General features: G+C 43.1%; 1 protein-coding gene across 1 annotated transcript in view; it reads right to left on the bottom strand.

Annotated features, from left to right (window-relative positions):
• PEX14 (peroxisomal biogenesis factor 14) overlaps positions 1-22,526 on the bottom strand; it is a 71,575-nt gene that overhangs the window by 2,146 nt on the left and 46,903 nt on the right. The window contains exons 4-8 of the mRNA XM_017825823.1: positions 12,795-12,917; positions 6,511-6,596; positions 5,862-5,964; positions 4,510-4,607; positions 1,400-1,491 (exon numbers count right to left, since the gene is read on the bottom strand). Coding sequence (XP_017681312.1) covers positions 1,400-1,491; positions 4,510-4,607; positions 5,862-5,964; positions 6,511-6,596; positions 12,795-12,917 — 502 coding nt within the window. The remainder of the gene's footprint in view (positions 1-1,399; positions 1,492-4,509; positions 4,608-5,861; positions 5,965-6,510; positions 6,597-12,794; positions 12,918-22,526) is intronic.

Raw genomic sequence — 22,526 nt, forward strand, 5'->3', positions numbered from 1 at the left:
AGCACTCAGGAATGCTGCCTGAGAAAAGGCAGGGGTGTCCCTTCATAAAACAATCACTAGTTAACTGGAAAAGAAAACTCCCACTGGAGCAAGAAGTCAGACACACCAGGTCCTGTGCCCGAGCCAAGGAATTTCACCACCTGGCTCTCACCTCCACAGTGATACACCACTATTGCATTCTGGCTCGTGGCAATCCAGAGCCTTTCTCCCAGTCCCAGCAGGCACTTTACATGTTTGGGCCATGCCCTGGCTGCCACAAACTGGTTCAGCTCCTCTGACTTGAATGGAGTCACACCAGCTGGGAAAGCTGGCTGCTCTTCTCCGAGTCCTTTCCAGGTGGCTTTAGGGATACGACAGTAGCAAAATAATGCCTGAGAGGAGAATCCAAGCACCAGACAGGACAAATCTAAGTGTAAGGGGAGCAGTGCTGCCCTCAGAGTCATCCACCATGAAGAGCAAGGCAAAAAAGCATGTCTGATCTAGTACTTCCCACACACTCTCGCCTGTGTGTGTGGAAAGTGGGAGTCATCAAGTAACACTCTGCCCCCAGAAGTGAGGCTGGTGTGACCCAGCTTAACAGACAGGAACTTAATGTGTGTCCTCAGTCCCTCAGAGCTTCCTACCAAGACTCCTGGGAGGAATGAGAGGTGTAGCAAGAATCTAAAAGGATATTAAAGACAATATACTTTTCAGACTTCTGAAAAGCCCACTTGCTGAGATCCAGAACATGTTTAGTTCAATCTTAGAGCGACCTTTGAAGTCCATCTCTTAGGAAACAGATGACTTGAGAAGACTTAGCTACATGTAGAAGGAGGGAAGGGAGTCAGATCTGAGTGAAGGGATCAATAGCTGAAAAGCTGGATAAACTCTTAATTAACATACTTGGGAAAAAAAGAATTTTCTCAAGAACTGAGATCTGATCCCAGTTCTCATGACTGTCCCACAGGCTGGGATTTCTATCACCTCATTTCAGACAACTCCTACACCGTAAGATGTCTATACCCGAGCTATCTGAGATAAACAGGCTCTGCTGTGGTGAGACTCTTTTCATCCTGGTTATGCCCTGACCATGAACAGCCAGAGGTGCAGATGCAGGCAGTGCCTGAGAGGAGGTGAGAGGCATCCTGACTGCGGGGAATGGCCCAGAGCTCCTCTACCACAAACAAAAAGGAAAAATCTTATCAACTTCCCCAAGCACTCTGTGATTTAAGGCAAGTTTGAAAAGCATTTTGAGACCTGCAAATAGAAAGTGACAGTGGAGTGCAAAGTGGTATTATTAAAATAGCAATAACAGGATATAGAGCTAGTTCCTGCTGGAAATGCCTTTCCTCTCCATGACTGAGAGGATTCAGAAAGCAGCCCTCTCCCCACCACAACCTGCTCCCAGTTCTGTCCATACCGGTTCAGGAGGAGCCCTTTTAAAGAGTAGATCTCAGATTTCAATTCATTAATATTCTGTGACTCCAGGATCCAGTTGGTGGAAGTTGTGGCCTAGAACATGAAAAACAAGACATAAAGATCAAAGTCTGAACTGGACAATGTCACTTGTCACCAATGTCACTTTTTCCTGTGTTATCCTATCTGGGAATCTCAAGTCCCGTGGATAACATACATAAGCTCTAACATCTAAAACCTCTCATATCTGAGCAAAACAACTTCCACAATACAGAAGGACCTGAACAAATCCCCACAATGATCAGAAATACTAATTGTCTCAAGGTGCCAAGACTACTCAAATATTTGCTATGTGCTTGGGGGACTAACTAATCTTGTTTCCAACATCCCATGCACAACCACTGCTGAAGCATCTCAAGGGGCCACTTCTTTTTCCAGGAGCACTTATGAGAATTCAGACAAAGCTGGGTCCACATAGGATGTTTTCCACCAACATATCAGACAGAGAACAATACACAAAGAGATAAACTAAATCATTTGGCACTGACCTAATGAATTTCTATAGAAGAACTAGAATTAGGATCCTGAACAGCTGTGGGAGTTGCACTGAATCAGGTCCTTTACTCCTTCCTGTGACTGCATTTAGCTGAGGCAACACATTCAAATATTATATATTAACAACTATTTTAAAACCATTTGTTCATTTCTCCTAAATCATGAAAGAAAGAATCGATTATCTGCACTCTGTGGTGTTTAGAGGTGGGCTGATAAATCAGTGCTTGAAAGCTGCAAAAATCTTCCCTTCCTCGATGTGAAGAATTAGAGCTGTGCTGGAGTTACCAGGCTGGACCCCCAGCAGCAGCTGGACTAGGCTCTGTCTCTTGGATATTTCAAGGCAGTCGATGCAGTTTGGTGGGGAAAAATGGTAAGTAACTCCTGGAAGCCTGGTACAGCTGCTGCCAGCACTGCATCAGAACTGCCATGGGATATCAGGCAGAAATTAGAGCAAGTAACTGAGCAGAATATGCTGCAGACAATACTTTTGGCATTCTTTCTTTTAACCCTTTTGGGACCTTGAGAAATGGGAGGGACTTTCTTAAAGACAGATCATGGCCTATGGTTCCCCCATCCTATTGCTCCAGCAGCTCCTGTAGCTGTGGGAGCAGAGCAAACTCATGCCTGGCACTTCCCACAGTAATTTCTGCTAAAAGCCATTTGGAATGAACCCATTTGTGAGCATCGCTCCAAAGATACTTCTAATAAACCCCGTGCCAAAGGAAGCCAGGGCTGGAATAACACAAATCTCCTCCTCAGCAGTTCCTACTCCATGTAGCCAGAACTGGTTGTTCCTACTTATTCTTTAAACAGACTTCAGCTGGTGCTGAGTAACCCTGAGCACCTTCACAGCCAGCACTGCTCACAGGGACTTCTGGGCTCCGACCCCAGAGTGCTGGGAGAGGCTGGGGCTGTAGGAGCTGTGATATACACAGATGCCTTCCCTTGGGATTCACACTCCCAGCCCTCAGACAGCAAGAATCCAGGAGCCACTGTTCTGGCTTTCCAAGACCTTGAAAGCTACGGCAGCACATTAACAAGGGAGTGATTTCCACTCACTGGCCTGCAAAGGACTCAAATTTCCGAAACACATATGGTGCCAGATGCCTAGGATTTAGAAATAAAATCTGACATCTGGGGCTTTTTAGCCAGTCTCTTTAAAAACAGTTGTAGAAAATTCAAGCCTTGAATTTTTATGTACGTTTTTTAATTACTTAAAGTCCCTCTTTTTAATTTTTTACAGCATGCCAGTAGGAGTTTGAAAAGCAGATATAAAAACTTACATTACAGCTGAGAAAACACAGCTTTTATTCCTTGGTTTGTGGGGTTGCCCAAGTTTTTCTTTGTACACATGAGGTTTAGATATCATAACAATGTGTGCTACCATTTCAGTGCAGGGGGTAGAGAGGGGGGAGGAAAAACTTCTTCAAGACTCTCTAAACCACCAAGACTCTTATGGCCTTTTTCCTTCTTAAAGCTCAACATGTGTTCTTAATCTTAACACTTAAGACCTGAAAACAGTTTTCCAATTTCCGGACTGGCTCCAGGCCACTGTCAGGCCACAGTTCCCAAGGAAAATTGAAGCAGAGTGTTGTGGTCATAAACTGGCTTTCATGGTTGGGTTTACAGCTGTGCCACTGAGGGATTCCTACTGTACAGTGTGCACAGCACAGAGTCAGCTGTGGCCCACCAGTGACACACCATCAAAGGCCCTGTAAGAGATTAAAGTGTAGGGAAGGGGAGAAGACAATTCCTGCTCCAGGTAGAAGGCTGGAAGCTTTGCCTAAAGGATTTCACAGGAAAATCTCTCCCTGCCCAGAGACTGGACCCTGAACAACCCCAGGTTTGTGAGTCAAAGGAAGGCTTCATCTCCATGTGACTGGTTCAAATCCACCCCACCTCACATGTCATCCACAGTTTCTGTCTGTAGAATGCTTAAGCCGGTGGCTGCAAAGTACTCTGGAGATGCAAAGCACTAATTCTCATTGCCAGAAAGAAAATCAATTTTGGTTAAAAGTGGTTACTTTATTTACACATGTAACAACACAAACTGGTCAGAACTGATGGTTTTATTGGCAGGGTCAAGTCAGGAGTCAAGGGGAATGGGTCACTGTGTGTCACTAATGGGGTTGTGATGTGACTGAGCTGTCCAAAATCACTGGAACAAGAACCCAGATTGTAAGAATGATGGACCATTACCTGGCCTGGATCTGAACAAGTGACTTAAATACAGTCCTTCAAGTGTATGCTTGTCTGAACAGGATTAAGTCACTGTTTTGAAAAGTGACTTAAGAGACAAGAGAAACAGAAACATGTAAAATTACATATTACACACAAACAAAACCTCTGCACAACTGGTCAGTGGACTAACACCACAACTATTTCATCTCAAATGCACTGCAGAAGATGAGAACGGGTGTGAGGCCTCAGACACAGGTGCTGCATCCAGAGCTGCACAGCAAAGCCAGATTGTTTCACTGAGTGCCCAACCCACAGCCAGTGCTTTCCATGTGCCCACAAAAGAAGCCATGCATGTTCCAGAGATGGTGGTGGCTATACCTTAGAAGCAGCCAGCTCTTGGGTGAGGTCCTGGATTTTCTGTTGTTGCTGGATTAGCAGCTCCTGGACAGCTGCTAAAGTTGTCTGTAACTGAGTCACTGTGAGGGAAAAAGCAGGAGAGTCAAAGTGAGATACATGCACACACTCACACACTCCTTTCCTGCTGTCTAGCTACAGACATGCCTCTATTCCTACTGTATTTAATTTATCTATGCCCGCCTGCTCACTTTAATCCATATGATTTATCTGCACTACGGGTAATCTACCTGCACTGCATCTAACCTCCAGTATTTCTAGTTTATCTTTCCATTGTATAGATGTCTATAGCCCACAGTATATCCGTCCAAAACCTCTCCCTTCTAATTATATTGGTTTATGATTTGTACATCTCCCTGAACTTATACAATGTTTGCATCATTTATCTATCTCAGGCCTCTTGCAGGCAAACACCGGGGCGAGCTCCAATCTGGGAAGAAGCTGCTCCCAGGATTGACCTCAGGGTATCATGAGAAATGAAAGATGCTTTTCTTCTCACCCTTCAGTAAAAAGTGTAATTAGCATCCTCCCACTCTCAACCCATCAGCTCCTTCAACCCCAATATCTTTAACAAACTTACTGCTGAAAATCATACCTTTTTTCCTCCCAACTGAGAATACTTTGTGCTTTTCCCCTTTTATTTCAGGAGAGCACCCTATATTCCTCTCCTACAGCCCAGCAAACACTGAGCAACTTCTGCTGGATTCCAACTCCAGCTGTAGAACTTTTCTACTTTGGCACTTTATCCAAAGCTTCCAGGTAGTAAACAAGCTGATAAAATAAATAAAATTAAAACCTCTACTGGTGTGACAGGTAACAGCTAATCCAGACCATCATTAGGGCATTGGGTAATGAACAGACACCCTATGGAGTCAATAACAGAGAAGGTGGCTCAGGTCAGGGAGGCACAGTAATTACAGACTCTCCTGACCCTTGCTCGGATTTTCAGATGGAAGGTGGGGGGAAACCACCGAAAAAAAGCCCCTGAAAACATCAGAGAAGCAGAAATTAAAAATGAACTTTACAGCCCTCCGAAAGGCTGTCATTTTATTCCCCTTATTAATATTCTGAGGTTGGGAGCCTTTCCGTAAAAACATAATTAATTGAGGCCGTGCCGACAGTAAACAAGCAATTTCAAATTAAACCGAAATGACGGCGGCTTCATTTGCAAATGTGAACAGATTCTCAGAGCAGATAAATGAAGTCACCACATAAAGTGGAGATGGAGGGAAAGAAAAGGGTGGGGGTCTTGGCAGAATGGAGGATACAGGGAGGAAGGCTTTGAGGGGTGAATTGATGGAGTCATTAATCTTTACCTGTCTGTGTCACGCTGCCACTCATCTCAGAAATGTTTGACTCGATCCTCTGAAGTTGTTTCCTGTCTTCTTTGCCTCCCATGATGAGAGGAACCAGGTATTTCTGCATGGAGTACAGAAACTTTTTTAGGAAATAGGGATATGCAAAGTGCTCTTTCTAATCTACCCGAAACATCCTCAAATCCCACCCCCCAAACCTCAGCCTTTATCACAGCGCCAGTGATCCTTTATCCACACACACCCCTACAGCAGGTGTTAAAACAAGTTGCAGAAGAAGAGTTTTGTGGTTACATTTCTCAGGGTGCTAAAAACCAGTTCCTAACCCTGTACACAGAGGATGGACTGGGTCTAACAGGTCACAACTCTCACTGCCATGGATCCTTCTGCAGCACAGGGCCTGGGAACTGAATATGCACTGAGAGCAAACCTGATGAAAATTACCTTGTTTACAGCAGTTTGAGTCACAGCTAAAAACTAGTTTTGTTTGCTCTCCATGGGGTTTTTTTTGACTCTGCATTTTCATGTTAAATGTCTACATTTCTCAAATACACCACTGGCAGTGCCACTGAGGACAGAGATGCTTCACCAGCTTGGAACCAACACGGTGATTTGGACACAGGCAGCATAACATGGCTCTCTCAGATATTACCTTGTAGAGCTGGTGGAATCCAAAGGCAATTCCTGCCATTATGATGGCCAAAGCCCCATAATCTCGCCATCTGGAGCCAGGGGGACCTAAGGGCCAAAATCAAGAAACAATCACAGTCAGAACTGCAGGTGACAACATTTTTGTACACCCATTTTATCAGAGAAAAGAGCCATGAATAGCACACAGTGGGCAGGCCTCTGGCCCGAGGACACAAACATCTGGCCAGACCTCTGGCACTGACACCGACCTTGCACAAAGTGTCACAGGGAGACAAATCACAGCAGCAATTAAAAAGGTTCCATCAAGCTGCTCTGCCCTCCTGTTCCCTTGCAGAATGCACTCTGATCCCAGATAATTGTCTGTAGGGTCCATACTAGCTGAGGTTAACTCCCTACCTGAATACCTATTGTTCTCCTCTATCACAATTGTCGAAAATGGGGACAGAGCCAGAGACCCAGAGGAGTGCAGGAAAAAGGAAAGAAGGGAGTGTTTTGAGAAAGAAGAGTAATCTATCAGGGCAATAAATGGGTTTATGAAAACTGTGTCAGCAATTATGGACCATTTCAATAAGGAAGGATCCAGTGTCTTTCAAGCTTAAGTTACAAACAGGGACCAAAGCACACATAAAGAGCAGAGAGAAAATATGCAATTAAATATCTACAGAGAGAGGTAAAGAAGTAGATAAATGCTTGAAATATTTAACACACAATTCTGCACAGAAGCTGAGAGACTCCACAGCAAAGGCACGGCGTGCTCTGCTCCTCCCAGCAGCATCAGGAGATACCTGTAGTTTTCCACCAGCTTTATCCTTTCACCTCCCTCGCAGTTCCCTGAACGAATCTTGTACTGCCCCCGGTTTTCTTTAATAATAAAGAGGATGCAGAATGATCTTGCCTAAAGTTCAGTGGCAGGATGTGGGCAGAACTGATGAGATGGAGGCCGGTGTGGTCTCCAAACAGACAGATCCAAATCTACATGTGACTGCAACGTCTGTAAGCTCAGTCTGTTCTCCAGAGTTTCAGTCTGGGCTTTCAGAGGGAGGCTCAGCTGGCTGACATGGGTGGATGCTGCTCTCCTTTCTGCTTTGCTCACCTATTGCCATTTTGCTTGTTGCTGAGCTCTACAGACATTTCACTGCAAGAATTACTCCTAATCCCAGCCCTCAGAGTCCACAGACAGGCACTGACTCCCAAACACTGGCACTCAGAGCTTCTTACTATGTTTTAGGACACAGTTCCTGAAATTATCCACTGACTAGAAATCTGAACAAATTAAAGCATCTCTGTCAGAACTGGTGAATAGTGTCACCAGGAGTATTTTGGGTTGCTGCAGTTGCAGTTTTGGAGCTTAGGCACATGATCAAATTATCATAACTTTTTAACTTAATGAGTTAACACACGTCAGCTAAGCTGCAGTAACTGGCTGTGTACATGTCAGGATTGAAAATGATCTCTGGCTTATCTCGCTGCAAACCCCAGCCATCCACCCCACTTTCCCCTCCACACTCTGCTCCCACTGCCATTTCTGGGACCTGAAGTCTCTTGGTTGTCCAGTTCTCTCCCCTGAACTTCTGACTAAAAATGTCCCTCTGTGAGAACACAGCTCGTTCCTGGCTGAACTGCCCACTGTGAAGGGTTAATCCTCTCTGTGGGTCCAGCTGTGCCCTGTCCAAGCTGTCCTTGAGTGGCTGTCCCAAACCCCCTCCCAGCTGGGTGACCTCTGAGCAGGAAGGAGACACACCTGTAGGAATCTGCCCGCTTTGCCCTTTCACCTCCCTCATCCCTCCCTCCATTCCTCTAATGCTCGAGCTAAGAACATTTTATTGCCCCCTGGTTTTCATTATTAATGAAAAGGGACCAGAATGATCTTTCCTAAAGTTCAGAGAGTCTATAAAGACAAGAAGCTGAAATGCCATTTTACTCATTTTAGAGATGTGTGAAATAATTCTGTCTTGTGGCAAAAAAAAAAAAAGTGAGGGGGGTGCAGAGAAAAAGTGAGTGAGGGATGCAGTAAAGGCTCTGCATTGACCACAACAACTTTACAGTGCTATCAAGAATGTCACAGCTCTGCCTAAGATTCACACTCACCCTTCCTTTTCCTCTGCAATTCTCTAACCTAAAACATGGGTTGAAGAGAGGGTTAGGAGCTTCTCAGCTGTAACCTCAGTGCTTTGCAAATCCTCAGTTTCTCCACTGGTAACACAAGTAAAATTCAAGTAAAGTGAAAAAGCACTGACAGCCCAGTTACTCTCCAGTTAAGGCACTGGGGAAGTAACAAACCATTCTACATAAGACACTCTCAAAAGGCAAATGGAAAGGACAGGCATTTTCTCCAGCTGTAAGTCTGTGTTTTCTATAAGTATATTTAATTTTCACAGCAGCAACTGTAAATTGCACTTCCAGAGTAAACACCTACTATTTTTAAGATCCCCACTCATCTCAGAATTAACTTTCCTGACACCAATTAATTAGGCCTTGTGCATCCAAGTTAAGGTCAGCCTCACCAACATCCACATTTAAAACTGTAGAAACTGAGGCTGGAAGAGGTGATTTTCCAAGAGCAAACAGTGAATCCATGGAAAGGTGCTGGGGGGGAAAAAAAGAGTTTGGATTCCAGTTACCATTTTTCACTGTAAGAGAAAACAGTCTGTATTCCACAGCCCCCCACATAATGAAGACACAGGGGTTGGGAAAGAAGATCCAAATGGCAAGAAAAAAGTCACTGTAACTGATTTTTAAGGAGGTGCCAAATCTGCACAAACCCCCATAAATGGAGCCCATAAATACCACGGGGGACAACACACAGGCAATACCTGGATGAGCAGCTGCAGCCTTGCACACCTTGCTCAGAAACTCCCCTGAGTTTGCTTGTAATTGTATGGGTTAGGAAGGTAAAAAAAAACCCACAAACCCAATTAATCACTGAAATATTTAAAGTCAGGTTTTTGTCCTCACTGCTGGATTAGTGCATTTCAGAATGGCAACAGCAGACAGCCCTGGTTTTTTACTGGGGGTTCATTTCAGAGCATGTTTAAACTAGTCAGATTGAGTGATGCTTCCAGCAACTAATCGCATGTCAAATAAAAGATATTTTATGTAATAAATTACTGCTACAAGTAATTCAAATGTCATTTATCAGTTTTATTATCAGTCAGGCAAAGTCTTGTTTCTCTATATTAATCAAATTCAAGCTTTTTTTAAGCTTTTTTTTTTAAAAGCAGTTTTGACACCTCTTGGCAAAAGTACAAACTGGAGGGAAGGAATTACTCCTCCAGAACAGGAGGAGAAACAGTAGAGATGGTATTAACCTAAAATACAAGAAACTTAATTCTTGCCTCTTCCCCCAAAAGTTTTCACAATTTCTCTTGAACCAAACCCACAAGGAGATCAGCACACAAGAACTATGTGACTCTGAAGGCTTCCAAGTCTGCTTCTTTCTTGTTAACTCTTCAAGAATAAGAAAGTATTTATACAGGTAACAGCTGCTTCCAACAAAACATCAGAACATTCAGAGATGGATACACTGGCAGTTCAATTGTACAGAAAGAAGTATTTAAGTGGTATGAACTTAAGAAATAGAACAGACTGGGGTGAAAACAGCAGGGGAGGAAGGAAGTTAAATCCCAAGGTGTGCACAGGATTTGTTGCTGTGACTCACAGGAGTGGGCATCTCACACTGGCACTGCCGGCAAATCACCAACTCAGCTCTTTGCTTCACTCCTGCTGAATAAACTCTTGAGATGGTTCTGAACCATCCTGAACTGCTGCACTCGTAGCCCACAGTTTTAATGTAATTTTTAAACATGAAGCAGCAATACCTTGTGGGGAGGGGGAGGCAGAGAGAAATTAAGATTTTCTTAGAAGATTTCTTAGAGCCTCTGCTTTTCAGCACACAACCCTCCTCAAATGTTTCTCCTTTTTGCTCTGTGGGGGGTAATTCCTTCTCTCTAGTTTTGTTGTTTGGTGTAGAGGTGTCAAAACTACTCAAAAAACGCTTAAAAAGAACCAAAAATTTCAAACAAGGTGGTTCACAGTCTTCACGACCTAAACTCGAGCAGATCAGCTGCTGCTTCACAAGAAACTCAGATGCCTTTTTGGGGAAGGCAAATACAGCTTGCAACTTTTTTCAAGATAAGCTCTCCAATATGAGTTGTTCCCACCACTAAGTCAGAGCACAGGCTCAGCAGCCTCCCTATCTCACTAGTCCTGCAGATATTCTTTCTAACTTCAAACCTTGCAGCATTCCAAGGCAGTGTCACGAATGCTGTGTGACAAGATAAGCATAACAGATAGACAGAAAAAGTAGTGTCTGCCTTCCTCCGTACATGACAAGCCCTGAGAAACCTGTGAAAGATAAATTGACTTAGTAAACTATCACAGAAACAACTGTCCTGGAGCAGATTTGGACCAATTCAGAAATCTTCACTACAGGATTAGCATCCAACTGATGAAATAACCTACAGCAAAGAAGACACCTTTGAAAGAGCACTGAGCCACTGCATCCTCTCATCCATCAGCTCTAGAGATATCCACATATTCCTTTTGCAGTTCTGATACCATGGAAAGCACAAAGATGAATCCATCATTAACACCAGCCCAGGACCAGAACAGGGCACAGATGAGAACTAATCAAACCAAGTGTTTTGGCCAAACAAATACCGTGTATGTTCAGCTCTTCATTCTTTTTATGCATCCATTTAGAGGTTAAGCTTAAATAGAAGGTCTACAAAGAATGGCTAGAGCGGGGAGGAACAATACCTAATGAACTCATTGTCACCTTTCCCTAATTTTGGGGGCTGCTATAAAGGACTGGCTCACAGGAAAAAGCTTTGGGTTCAAATTATTTAAAAGGGGCCAACCAGATCACAAAGTTAGAGCACCAATTTAGTCTCCAATTATATCCCCTAAAAAGGCTTTACTTCAGTGGTATTTTTAGTCACCTTTGGTTTCTGAGCATTACTAATGATACTTTCAAAATTCTCTTTGGAGCTATTGCTGGGAACATTCTGATGTTTAAATATTAGTTAAGATTCTTATCTGGTAAGAAGAAATTTGGAACTGGTGCTTTGAGGAAGGCCAAAACAGTGAAATAAAACAACCAAAGAGTGATTAAGGTGCCAGGGTTAACAGTGGTGACAGTGTTTCCTGGGTTCAACTGTGTGCTCCTTCCCTGCCCTACTCAGATCAGGAAATCAGGGAGGATGAACTCCTCCAGGATTGGGTTATGGTAAGAGTTTGCTGAATGAGCAATGGAGAGCACCAAGAGGATCTAGTACCGTTTCCTGAGCAAGAGAGCAGATTTTTGCTTCCCTGGCATTTTCTGTGGACTATGACAGAGAGGTATTAGGGCAGAATTCAGCCCTGGAGTTCACCTGCAAACCCAATACAGCAGTCATAAATATTCCAGTTCTGAGCCCAACTCTACCACAAATGTTTTTCTTCTCAAACTGTACCAAACCAGAGCAGTTAAAAACTCAGAAAGCAGGTCTAGTATTGTCTCCAGCAATAGCAAAACTGTGTCTCAAACTAACAAACACAGCCCTAAGTGGACTGTTTTATCAGTCAGTATCTGACATAAAGCTGTTCAGGAGCAGCAACAAAATCCTATTTTTAATACTTGGCAGGTAAGTGAAGTGATTTTCAAACTGCCAGACACACATGTGAGCTGAACAGCTTCTCTTGATGGATTTTTAATGGTGTGCACTTGGGTTTTTATTGTTTGGAGCTTAGATACTTTTTTGCGAGGTTTGTTTTAAAATGCAAATATATATGTAAATTTTGAGTCTACACAGATTATGTTGGGACTTTAAAAATTCTTCGAGAGTGTATTTTGTACACAAAAATCATACAATCACATCCACATAGTCTGCACAGAATTTCTGCCGTCACACCTCAGATTACTTAAGATCAGAGAGAGAAGTTTTCTAAGTTTAAGAAGGGAAGACTGAGCCCCAGTGTTGACTGAATGCTTTTTTTACATCCTTGTAGTGCATCAGAATCTGATTTGTATTGACTATACACCTTCAGGTCAAGAGGTGTCACAGGCTAGCCTGGATGATGTTTGTTTGTGGACAGTGATCATTTGTATCTCATTTTCCTTGTGTAACATGATCTTGTCACAAGCATCAGCAACCAGGAGGTGCATTCAAAGTGGTGCCCAATTCTGACAGAAAGTGTGGCATCAGCTGAACTGAAATCCAGGCCGTGGCACAGAAATCTGTGAGATTGCTGCAGAAATCGCTGCAGAAAGCAACAGGAGCGGTTGTTTTTCGAAGAGTTACTTACTATACACCACGGGGGGAGGGGGCTGAGCTGGCACGGGGTGTGTGGCAGGACCTGGGGACTGTGGCTCCTCCGTGCCCGTGCCCGACTGCTGGAAAGCCAGGTCGATCTCTTCATCCGTCAGGCCTGGGGGAGCAGAGCAAACGACATCAGTTTAGCACCTTTACCCACTTGATGCACGCATAATTAAATCCTCAAGCCAGGCAGAACCCTTTCAAGCTGCAAAGAATTTTGGCACTGACTTGAGCAGTAATGCCTCCCCAATTTTGGATTCACTGGAATGTCTCCCTCTCTCTTTCTCTGTTGCAATTTAACCTTAAGCGACAGAATATTAGCCTCAACGCTGCTTCCAAATGTGGCTCATTCAATTTCCTTAATTTATCCTTGAGTTTATTGCTGCTTTTGAAGTAGCTTTCTATTGCAATTCTCCATTCTTCCCCCGAAAAAAAGATACCATCAACTGCAAATGTGGCTCATTTTAATCTGTAATGGTGTAAAAAAAAAAAAGAGGGGAAAAAACTAACAATAATGCATGAAAACAGACAGGGAAACAAAAAACTAATTATTGGGTTAGACGACTAATTAGTCTAGATCGTTTCCGAAGACGGGAATAATTTGCTTTATTTTATGACAAATGCAGAAATAAAAAGAAAAAAATCAGGACTGACTGTGATTAGTATGAATGGGACACAGAATGTAAGGAGGAAATAAAACTATAACAAAACAGATCAAAACAAGGCCAAGCCCAAACTTTCAGCTGAGCATCGCCCCGGCCTATTGCTGCATGATTAGATTGCCCCAGGGCAGCCTGGTTTGTGTTTCACACAGAGCTGGAGTAACACTGCACACATGGTACACGGTGGTGCAGTGACTCCTGCCACCAGGAAACGCCAGGATGACCATCTGTAACTGGCCACAACATATGGAAAGGATTTGGCCAACAAGGAGGAAAAGAAAAGCAGCTACGGGAGTCACAATGATCAGCATCTGCGAAGAAGGAAGCACAGCTGGATTATTTTTTCCAACAGGAGAAAACATCCTCTAGGAAAAGAATTTAGTACTCAGATGGCAGTCATGAAGTGGGACCTGGGCAGCTGGGTGTTATTTGTTGTGTCACTCTCCTGCACAGAAGCGCATAAAAAACCAGTGTCCCTGCTATGAGGAACATGTGAAGGGATCCAGGACCTTTCACTGTACACACAGTGTGTGTGCAAAAACATTCCCAAAGGCTGGAAGTGACAATGTGGATTTAAGGGAAGGGATTCAGAAGAAAAGAGGCAGATCACCTGATTCTCACACAGTGAGGAAAATGGTGTGAATAGGACAGCAGTGGGAGGAAAGGGGGGGATACCTCCTCTCCATCACCCCCACTGGAGGTCCACAAAGCATTGCTAGTACATGAAATTCCTGAACTTAATCCTTTAGAACAGTTACCTTTTTACCAGTACAGAGAGGTAGACTATAGAAAATGCCATGGCTAGTGGGCATATTAGCTAAGTTTCAAGAAAATTTTCAGGCTCTTCAGCTTCACTGCACACTGGGGGGTCTACACAGAATAATCTGTAGCACAAACAATACGGCCAGAAATAAATGCACAACTCTGCCTCAGAACTGTTATTTAATATCATAAGCACTAACACAGTGCTTGTGGTATTCAGAAGGCTTTATAACTATTAGCAGATCTTCTCCCTACTCCTATGAGCACGTGAGATCCGTGAGTTCCTCCAAAACACTATTCAGCCACTCTACAGAGCAGATGCTGATGCACAGAGAAGTTTGATGATTTCTCTGAACATTGTCAGTGCCAGAAACTGTATCAGAAATCTGATCTTTGGTCCTGAAATCTGAGAGAATCACCCCGTGAGCTGTATTTGATGAATGCCAAATCATCAATAGTAAGGAACCAAAACCACACGTAACAATGTGGAACAAGACTTGCAGTCAGAGTAATAAAAGGCACATGAACACAACTCACCCTCCTGCTCTAGTCACAAAAGCAATATTTATGGTGTCTAATCCATGTTAAAAAGCAAAGTCCTAATCAGAATGAAACTGCTTAAACCAGCTCCTAATTATCCAATGTAGGAGAGCACATAAACAGATGCCAACGCTGCAGATCACCAGCAACTCTGGGATTTCATAAAGATGGAGACAACATTAGCTGCTGGCTGTAAATGTGGCTCCCACTATAATAGGGCATTTTGTTCTATTTCCAGGCAAAGACAGCAAATCTGATAATATTTAACACTGAGAAACATCAGAAATAATGGAGGATCCTTACTTCATTCTGCAAAAAGAGCAGAAAACAATGCCTATTGTTTCCTAACCATACTGCCCCTTCTATTCTCATGCTGTTTGAGAAAAAAACTAAAATCTTTTGCAGATAAAATGCACATCTAGGATTATTCTGATCTGGCCAACTAGGGACATCCAAGTATCACTGTTTCCATTTAAACCCTGCTGTGCTGTGAAGAAAAAGCCAATGTGAACGATAGAACGATGGGAAACCTTTCACATTGTAATTCCTGGATTGAATGCTGTGCAAAGTAGATCAAATTGGAATTGTTATTACTTCCCTGGACTATTGTGCTGCCTGGTGAAGTGGTCTTGCTCATGGTGCTGGTGGCATTATACAAAAGAACATCCCAAACTACATCCCTTAATTAGCAGAGGAGGAGGCTGGGAGTGACACCCCCTTGGAACACCTCTGTTCATCTGGACAAGATGCTTTTCAGGCCTCGTCATCGTGGTCTCCAAACATGTCCCAGAGCTGATTCCTTAAGCACACACATGGAGCAGGTCTGCCCTGGGGAGACTCAGTGCTGCCAAGTCACCCTGCACTCAGGAACCCACCTGCCTTCGTGCTGGTCGTTCTCACACACAAACGGACAAGGTATTCCAAGAGTGTCCCCAGGCAATTAGAACCAACTCATCACAACTCCCTCTGGACTGATTTTTTTTCAGATTCACCACCTACACACGTGTATGCACGCAGTTTGAGTTTTCCATGCCCAAATTATTCAACCTTGATACATTAATTACACAGAAAAGTGGGAATTTCTAAACCAGAGGAAAGTGTCATCTGTTCCAATCTCTCACCTTACTTTATCACAGACCTTCTATCACTGCACTACATGAAGAAGTATCCATGGTCCCTTCATTGTTCTAATCTAGCAGGAAGCTGGCAACCCAAAATCAATACCACTTCCCTTGGATGCAAAAGCAGTGCCACAGAAACTGAAGCTTTGTGTCCAATATAACTCTCAACAGTTATGTCAAGAAAATCACCTCAGTTTAACAGAGGAATCGCTCTAAATCCACTTTCCGACACTTTGGAAAACAAACATTTTTGTTGTTCTGCAGTTGCAGCAAGATCAAGCCCCTGCAGAACGCAAAAGGTTAAAAGGAACAATAAAGGAAACTGCCAATTGTAAGTGAATTATATTTGGCTTTGAAAGCTGAGCCACGGCTATATTATAAAAGGCATCTCTTTGCGTTGTTTACCATCACCCTGACTAATGCAGACCTTTTTTTTTGTTTTAAATAATCTCATGCAAATTAGACACACACTTCCTTCCAGTTGATTGCTATCTGCAAGGAATAATCTAACCGCAGAGGGTACCGAGCAAGGACTGAGCTGAGGAGAAGGATGCACGGAAACTGCCTTCAGAGCCCCACGGAATGCAAACCTGCTCCCTGCCCCCAACCATCCATCTCCTTCCTCCACAGCACCACAGCCATTGCAAAGAATTAGTCATAATTTTCACAAAGCCTTAAAATTTCCTTTTTCAGGCTTCAGGGTGTTGATTTGAATAATCCAGCGCCCATGACTGTTTTGCACTCAAAGGTTCTTGCTGTCCCTCTTTTGTGATTGTCACTGCTGCCATTCAATTTGCAGGGATCACTCAGCCTCTGTAAATTGTAGTCAAACACAGAATCAGAGCAAGTCAGAGAATAAAACGGGCTGTCACAAACGTCTCCTGGTGCCTGCACCTCGGGTGTTGTATAAAGAGCTCCTTTGCCCAAGAACTTCTCAGACTCGACTCTCTGTTTATGTCCTTTTACAATGTCTGTCACTATTTAGTATAAGGACCTCATGTACATCAAAATGCTGTTCCTCTTATGCCCACTCTGAAGTTGAGGAGTACTCATAGTGCCATTATCCACATTTCACAGATGAGGAAGAAGTGAGACATACAGATATGAGAAGTGCTTCAAGGTCAGAACTGAACCTCTGACAGTCAGAAAATAAAACTCAGGAGATGTGAGTCCCAATCCACTGTTTAAACTGTTTTCTGGCCAAAACACAGTAGCAATAATTGCAATACAAAACCCTTGCATGAGCTTAACTAGAGAAACCACTAAGTTTATTCTTCTCCTCTGACACAGGCTCTGACATTTCAGTGACAACCCTTTTCCCATCCCAGGCACTGAGGACATGTTTTTCTTCATTAAATTCCTCCTTCCGCTGCTTAATCAGTAATTCACGCAAGACTTTCACAACCTGAAGGCAACACCAGCTTTAGGGAGAAAATTTCTGTTTGGGTGAAATTAAGAACTGTGCCACATTAGGGAAGGGTGGTGGAAAGAATGAAGTTCCTTTGTGGGTTTCCAAAGCCAGCTTTATTACCACTGTGAGAGACCACCCTGGAGCAACCCTCACACCCACCCTCCACAGGGACAAAAGGCAGGGGAGGGTGTGGGGCAGGGGGTGGGAGCCGATTTTTTTTTTTCTCCACAGACTTTTTGTTAAGAAGAAAACAAAATAGAACAGGACAAGTTGTTTAGCTACAACAAACTACGTGACCACCTGAAGTCAGTGCCTGGTATGGTGTGACTAAAACAAAGATCTGCTGGTCAGCACCCTGAACTGACATTACACTCCTGTTCCTGGAAGCCATTGAGTCAACTCTGCTCAGAAAGAACATGGCCATGTTTTAAAAGAATCATCATAAAATCCTTCTGGGATCTGATCCAGACTAATGATTCCACCTGTTCAGTCAGTTACATGCAGTGCTGGGTGACTCTGTTATCAAATGTTTGTCCTGTATCCTACTCTGTGCTTAGCTGAATGTATTTCAAAAAGGTCAAAAAGGCAAAGTCTCCTGATCCATTTTCGTTCTCAAATGGGTTGTTCGTGAGGCTGAGCCCAACCCAACATCTGAACAAAACCTAAGGTTTCAGAAACATCACTCTGGTTTTTTTACCCTTGATTTACATTGAGACACCGTATCTGACTGTAAACATCCTGCTGCTGCACTTCCAGCTCAAACTTTGGTAAAGGGACCCACACATCAAAGGGACAGGGACTGGTCTCAACTGTCAGGCTGAAAAATGCAGAAATAAAAGTCATTTGAAAAGTTGCTGCAAAAGGGCTTTGGATTCTTACAGCTTTATTCATCTATGAGACTGTTAATTAAGCAAGTCCAATCTTTAAGAAACATGATATACTTTAACCCATCAGGGTGACTAAGCAGCAATCAGAACTGATAAAGGTGCTCTAACCTCAGCTGCACAGCAGGAAAACAGGGAGGGAAAATCCGACTGACAGAACAATGCCAAGAATTACAGTGAGTCGACCAGGAGGGAAAAGGTTAAAATAAAAAGTATTTTGGCATAACAAGTATAAATAAATAAATAAATCCAGCAGCAGTTTCCCTTCCTGGCCAAGCTTTTTGGAGTCTATAATAAAATGAAGTGTAATGGAGGAGAGGAGGGCAATGTCAGAGGGTGAGGGTTTGGGAGAGAGGTTGTTAAGTATCTCCCTCTCCTCAGCTGTGTTTACTCCATTTACAGGACCCCGGGTGATTGATAGACAGACAAAAGAAAAGCAAGCAGATAGTAACCCCCCTCTGGGAGCATCAGCAAAGGGGATAACTCCTGACATCATCTACAGCCCCAAACTCTCCTTAGCCACTTGCAATTAAAAAGACAGCGCAAGATATGCAAACCAGAGAAAAAGTAAAAGAGGATTTTTTTTATTATTTATTATTAACATTTTGTTGGAACAGTGGAGTGCAATAAGGACTCTCAGAGCCGTTAAAAGTCGTCGGGTGACCTGCAGACCCCTATTTCCCAGAGCCTTGTATAAAATTGAATTTTTTAAACATAAATTACACGTAATGACGACACTGTAAAAACTAACAGTAATGGAAAGCTGTGCTGTATTTCATTAGCCTGTATTATTCCGTGCCACCTGATCCAGCCGGGCCTTGTTTATGAGTTAGTGTGTTAGCAGATGCCGATGGAAGCATTTGCTTCGACCTTGCTCTTCTCATTGGGGCATGAAATTACGACGGCAGCACCTTGATATTACAGCCATAAATACAGTAAACTGCAAATTTAAGCCAACGGCTCCTATTGTCTCTGAACATAAAGCTGATCGGTATTTATTTAAAAGGAGAACGAAAAAAAATATTATATATCACCTTGTTTATGGGTCCAGTCCCCCCCCTTCCCCTAATCTGCCTTATTCACTTGGTTAAATACTAAACAAACAAACTAAATCCTCCCTATTTTCTACTGATTAAATATTCTTATGAAATGAGTATTGTCTTCAGAAAACTGGATCAAAGTATTTTCACTCTGAATAAGAAAGGGCAAGTGACTTGCTTAGCATGTCTTGGAATGGAAAAACAGGAACAAGTACTACAACTTTTCTGCTCTGTTTTTTCTATATGAGAAGTTCAAAATGTAAAATGAAAAAGGTGCTTCTGGTCACTCACTCACATTTGTGTGTAACACGTATGTGTCTGCACACAAAAGAAAAGTGTGTTTTCTTCTGTTTAAAAATATCTCCCCTGTTAATACTCTTTCAAAACAGGGAGGAAAGAGATAGAATTAAAAAAATTGCAGTAAGATTAATGGGAGGGAAAAAAAAGCACAGGATTCCTTCTGTGAGGCAGCAAATAGCAGGGAGAATGCCTCACCCTCCTCCGGGCATTTTGGGTAAATACCCCGTTCACTGACAACATACCCACTACAATTTATTAGAGGGGAAAAAATCAAACACAAAGGCAAAAGGACATTGTAATATCACAAAGCATATCACAGCATAAATCACAGCATTATAAGCCAGTGCAAAATGTATTTCACTGGTAGTTTCAAGGCAGGGGAAATACAGTTTCACTTGCATGTACTAAGAGAGGTCAGGTCTTCTCTCCTAATGTAAAGTAAGCTCCTTGCTTATATGAAGTATGTGATCTCTGTTCCACATAAGAAAAAAAGGATACCTTAAGTAAAAGCTCACAATACCAAGCTACACATTTGAGGGGCCAAAGCACTACGAGGAGAACTCAAGGAATGACACGCAGGACGAAAATGGGACTCAGGCTCTGCATTCTGAAATGCAGCAGTCCCAGTAGATGGAGTGCTATCACAGCTTCAAATGGATTTGGACACCTCATTTTTGAATTAATCTACAACAAATCTGCAGGCAGCAGGCAGAGTGATTCAACAGGCACAATTTTTGCTTCACGAAAAGTTCAAAATAGAATAAAAAGCAGACAGCAACACGACTCTAAATCAAACAAGACAGGTCCAGATGTCCTCAGCAACCTGAATTACAGAACCAGAAGTTTTGTTACATAGCCCAGTTCTATTCCTACACAACAAGTATATGCAAACAACACAGCAAAAATTCAAGCTTGGGTACCTTCCTCTGAAGCCTTGTCTGTTACAGAATCATTCCCAGGATGCCATGGTCAGCAAAAAAGACAGAAGAAACAAGTCTTTCTGTAACATAAATAAAAATCTCCCCTTCTAAAAATGGAGGGAGATTTTATCATCTCTGATGATGATATTTTTACTTTCAGGTCTCTGCCTCCAGCTTTTCCTCTCTATTATCACACGAGCATAAGCACAGTACCTGCTGGAAGCCTCCTTAGAGTGGACACTGGTAGAGTAAGTCCACTTGTCTCTGAGTCCACCACTTGACTAGAGGTGAAGAGACAACGTGTGTGACTAAGCTGGAAGCCAGTGTTGTAACCCAGGAACACAGGACAGCCCCTCCAGCCAGTACCCGACGGGAGGACACCACGTAAGAGCAAAAACCTCTGCACATTTGAAATTATTTCAAATTAATATCTACTTGGGGTTTGAAGGCTCTCAAGACTATGCCAGGATGCCAATTCCAAGGTAGTTTATCAGAAATAGAAGCTAACCAGGGCTCTGACATTTGTTTAGAAGAAGTCTGTTTAGGGCAGAAAATCCAGCTAATGGAAGAGACACTACTCCAGTAACCACGGTGCTGTCATGATTTGTTACCACAACTGACAACCTCCCCTGAAACGAGCCCAGGCAGTCAGAGAAAACGAGTCTTAGACACACTGAATGGGGAAGTTTCCAAGCACACCCAACCTGTGACCCACAAACGCTGCAGATCAATTGTGCTTCACATCCATCTACTTTGTGTGAACAAAATGTATTCTGTTAAACAGCTTGTCGGGCAATAGTAACAAAATGATTGGCCTTTGGCTACTCTTTGATCCGTGATATTATCTTTAGGAGTTTCTAAGGAGAAAGCCAGAGGTTGTCTCAAATTCCAGTAAGGTAAAACAGTGGCAATACAGGAGGTTTGGGTTTGATCTGCCTTCAGAACTCCAGTTCTAAACTGTATTTCCAACAACCCGAGCCAGCACGTCACAAGAATTCCAGCACTGAAGGAGAAGGAGCTGGCCTGGGGGATCTGCACTCAGCCAGACACCTGGAACTCCAGCATCTCGTCTGGTAAGGCAGCAAAGACTCCCCAGGCTTTTCCATGGTATAGGCCTGAACACAGTCTGTACTAGAGCTGAGCTACCAGCCCAGCCCTAACAGGGAGCTCTGGATTAGCAGTCACTGCTCACCTGCTGTTACTGGACTGGGCTGGCCTGAAGTTCTAGAACGTGCCTCTCTTTCTCCCCAACTCTGCATTCACAAGAACAGCAATTTCAAGCCATTATAAGAAATTCTTTAACCAGATTTGTCAGAATATCTGAAGGATGACTGAGTTTTATATATAAGGACGAGAAAGTCTGTCCTTATGCATCATTCCCAGTTCCTTTTACTCTGGAATTACTGATTTCCCCAGACACAGAAGAGCACCTGTCTATTTTCTACCTTAGACAAGACCTGTGACAGAGCAGCCTCTGCAGACCAAGATGAACTGCAACATAAAGAGCAACTTGCCTCAATGTTATTTATTTCCTCTTTGACTTTAAACTTTAGAAAGGAACAAAAAACCCCTTTGTGCAGACTTATCACAGGAAAAATCATATAAAGTGTCTATAAATGAAGTTTGAGTGTTTGAAGAACACACAGAACGGAGCACTGAACACACAGTCTGACTGCACACTGGGCACTCCCTCTGAAGGGAGGTCACTATGGGGAGCAGAGAGAACAGGAGCTGCAGCTGCATGATCGGAGAAAATGTAAAAATACATGGGAGTATGCATGGAAAAATATATGGAAATGTAAAGAAACCAACACTGGGTGAGGAGCCCTGAAAACAGTCCTTTTTTTGACAACCTCACAGAGCGTCCTGGCTCCTCTAACCCGGTTTCTGTAAAGTGGAATCAGTGTTAGACACCTGGGAGTCAGGAATCATCACAGTGAGAAGATAAGCTGAATTAAGAAAATTACATCTAAATGCTAAATATTTGATTATTATGGTACAAATGTTTCAGGTAAATCTGGTTTGCTCTTCCCCCAGAAAGACAGAGACGCTTCTACACTATTATAAAAAGACATGTCAGC

Source organism: Lepidothrix coronata, unplaced genomic scaffold, assembly GCF_001604755.1.
Source record: "Lepidothrix coronata isolate B3197 unplaced genomic scaffold, Lepidothrix_coronata-1.0 Scaffold122, whole genome shotgun sequence".
NCBI classification, from domain to species: Eukaryota; Metazoa; Chordata; class Aves; order Passeriformes; family Pipridae; genus Lepidothrix; species Lepidothrix coronata.